The sequence below is a fragment of the Dermacentor variabilis genome, chromosome 3 (genome assembly GCF_050947875.1).
Source record: "Dermacentor variabilis isolate Ectoservices chromosome 3, ASM5094787v1, whole genome shotgun sequence".
Lineage (NCBI taxonomy): Eukaryota > Metazoa > Arthropoda > Arachnida > Ixodida > Ixodidae > Dermacentor > Dermacentor variabilis.
In genome coordinates, this window is record NC_134570.1 from 161,067,920 (window position 1) to 161,071,130 (window position 3,211).

Sequence of the window (3,211 nt, forward strand, 5' to 3'; positions counted from 1 at the left end):
CGTTTTAGTATTTATTTCATAAAATGAAGTTATTTTAAGCATGCTCTTCTCGAATTGCCACTGAACATTCATCGACTTCGTAGCCGGTCCGATGCTCAGACAAACAACAGGTGACGTCATCATTGCGTCAGGCCAAGTCAGATGGCACCTATGTAATCGGAATGACACTCCACTCAGACGACAAGTCAGCGAGTTTATTACTAAAATTACGATAGAGAAACGTAATACCGCGATCGTTCATGCACAACGGAAATAGCAGGCAGTGCTCGGAGTTTTCTTTTGGCATGGTTTTGTTGAGAAAGGGAACTGCAGCGGCAGATGAAAACTACGGCACCGCGAACTAAAGTCGTCGCTCCTATTTTACAAGAACACCCTTCAAAGAAATGCGTTGATGCACTCTGGCCTGCATTCCCCGATGTTTGAATCCGTGTTTGAAATAGATTATGCGAATTTGGTATTAAGGTAACGAAAAGTCATGATGCTCGGAAGACCCGCGGGATAACTTGAGCGCTTCCTTTCGAATGTCTTCCCACATCTTCATAAAACATGCCTTGTCTCCTTCTTCCTGTATTTTCTTCTCCAAACGGGCAAGCAGGTAAGGCGTGAAGTATTCCTTCCAGCTTCCCACTTTGGCTTCTTTTACCACAGCGTACTTTGTTTTGTCTCCACCGTAGCCTTCTTTGCTCGTAATATTAATCTTAGCAAATAGATCGTTCCATTCCGGTGTCTCACTTTCTTTGTGATTAAACACGATGACATTCCTCATGTGTTCTGGTTTGGACCATTCAAGGATATTCAGTAGCGTTTGCGAGTTTTCAAGCAGGGCTCTCTCGTATCTCTCACCCAAAAAGCTAGCCAGTCTCATAACTGTGCCTCTAGTGTCCTTCTTGAGCTCTTCGTAAGTGACGAAGAAGAAGTTTGGGTCGTCTTTGATGGCGTACGCTGACGCCACGTGGTCAAAGTAGCTCCCAAAGCCCAAGTCTCCCTCGATGAAAGATTCAAAGAACTCTTCGAATGTGCCGTCCTCGAAATGGAAGTAGCTTAGGTCTGTGGTCATGCGAAACTGCGAGACGCAGACGTCCCATGGGTTTCGAGCGATGTAGATGTACTTGGCCTCCTTGTTCATAGTCTCTCGGCTGAGTGGATGGTGCGTCACAAACAGTCTCACAGGTAGAGGCGACTCCCAGCTATCAGTCTCCACATACTCGATTGCCCGGTGGTTGCGGGTGAACTCGCCGTAGGAGCTGATGGGTTTTCCTCCGTTAACGATTAACTGCGTTATGTACTGAACCCAATGGGTCCCACTTTTGGGGTAGGTGCTCTGCACGACGTCACCCTTCGCAGCGCGGAAGGAGAGACTTTTACGAAATACTGCTGGAACGGCCAGAGGGCACCTCGGTACACCGTCGATGACTTGACGGTAGGGCTTGCGACCTGGCATGGTTGTGATAACGCAGGCCCAGGGTATCTATCCTGGAAAAGAAGCAGTTTCTTTTACTATCGGTACAAAAAAGTGCAACTTCAGGGTGCGAGAGTGGGCAGGTTCAATTCAGTGAAGCTAGTACTTGATGGGACGGCATGTGCCTGAAGCTCTGAATATCCAAAAAAGCTTGAGCCGTTTAGACAGGAAGGAAGGTAAACTTAACACGTATACATACTAAAAACGAATGATGACGTATCTTTGTGTCACACCAAAACTTCCGCAAATTACATTCGCCGCGGTAGTGCTTAGTGGCTATGGCTTTGCGCTGCCGATGCCGAGCGCAGCAGCCGCATTTCAATCAGGGCGAAATGAAAGAACGCTCGTGCACTTGGATTTACGAAATATAAATAGGAGGACTTGTTGCGTCTATTTGCTTGCTTCAGCGTCGAGTGCAACAGTCCGACCTTTTACCCTCTACCTTTCACGAATGCGTCCACTCATGAAAATATTGTCACGTGGAGTGACGTACGAAGAACACAGTAGCAATACTGCGAAAGACGAAACTAACTTTTATTGGGCGAACCTGTGCCCACAAAAACAGGCTACACTTAAAGAACGGCGACAACGGCGAACACCGTCGGCGATCGTCAAAATCTGATCAACGGGTCAAGCGCGTCAGCTTTTATACATCAATCGTCGAACGTTCCAGGCTAATCGCTGGGACCCGCGTGTCTTCCACAAAGTTCTACACTATTCGTGTCGCGCATACATGCAATCAGATTATACAAGGTTCGGTCACAGACAGCGGATGGAACCATCGATAACATTCCAGAAACTTCCGATACATGCAGACGCTGTGCGATAACATTTGTTAGGCGGTGAGACGTGTCGCCCGATAAAGACAAGTACACGTGTCAATATGGGTTCCTAAGATACATTCTTACAGCGTTCGACGCCATAGCTTTGTCGACGAGAAGCGAAGTTGCTTAAAATTAGTTTTCATTGCAGAAGACGTGCTGGTAATGCATCTGTACCGTTTCAGAAGATTGCGTTCATTCACTTGTTAGAATGACGAAGGCGCATTCAATTGCGTGGAAATTGTGCGCACCTCGCCGCAGTGTGAACCATCGAATTGCGGTGATGGTTCCAGCGTGCAGAAATCATCGAGGATAATTGTATGTGTATGCGAGTAACCTGGAGAACAAAAGAACATGTGAGCGAGCGAACGTGCGAACGAACCTTTCCCTTGCCGAGTCCGACCGCCGGGCATCAATCACTTACGAAATACGAAAACGGGCGAAATCTTCAAAAAAGAAGAGAGAGAGAGAGAGAGAGAGCGCTATGCACGCGAAAATGGAACCACGCTGATTTCGCGCCTCCATATCTTCCGCGTGAACTTTATCATCGCACGACGCTATTAATGAATCCCCTGCGGTACTCACCAAGGCAAATGTCACAGACGAAGGTGACCCCTGCAGATCGCTTTGGCTGCACCAGTACGGTACAGATTGCGGTGAAAGTAGGGCGGCGGGAAATATGGTGGACGTTTGTAACAGAGACGTGTCAGTCGGTCACTCCGTGGTAAGAGCAAGAAGGAACTGGCTGCTCGTGACTGTCTCTTTAGCTTGAAACAGCTGGCGTTCTACGCGGTTGTTAACCTTGCAACGCAGCGTGCAGCTGCCCATCGCTGATGGTGCACGTGCAGCGTATGCTGCATCCGGCGTTTACAGCTTGGCTCTGACTTTCATCCCTCTGTCATTGCGTCTATCCAGCAGTTATGACTTTATC

General features: G+C 48.0%; 1 protein-coding gene across 1 annotated transcript; it reads right to left on the reverse strand.

Annotated features, from left to right (window-relative positions):
* Window positions 1-457: 457 nt before the first annotated feature.
* On the reverse strand, window positions 458-1,441 carry LOC142574859 (sulfotransferase 2A8-like). The gene has a single exon (XM_075683860.1). It carries the CDS (start codon window positions 1,439-1,441, stop codon window positions 458-460), a length of 984 nt encoding a protein of 327 aa, XP_075539975.1.
* Between the last annotated feature and the right edge of the window lie 1,770 nt (window positions 1,442-3,211).

Coding starts and splice junctions, on each gene's coding strand:
- LOC142574859 (XM_075683860.1), bottom strand. CDS start 1,441: ATGCCAGGTCGCAAGCCCTACCGTCAAGTCATCGACGGTGTACCGAGG.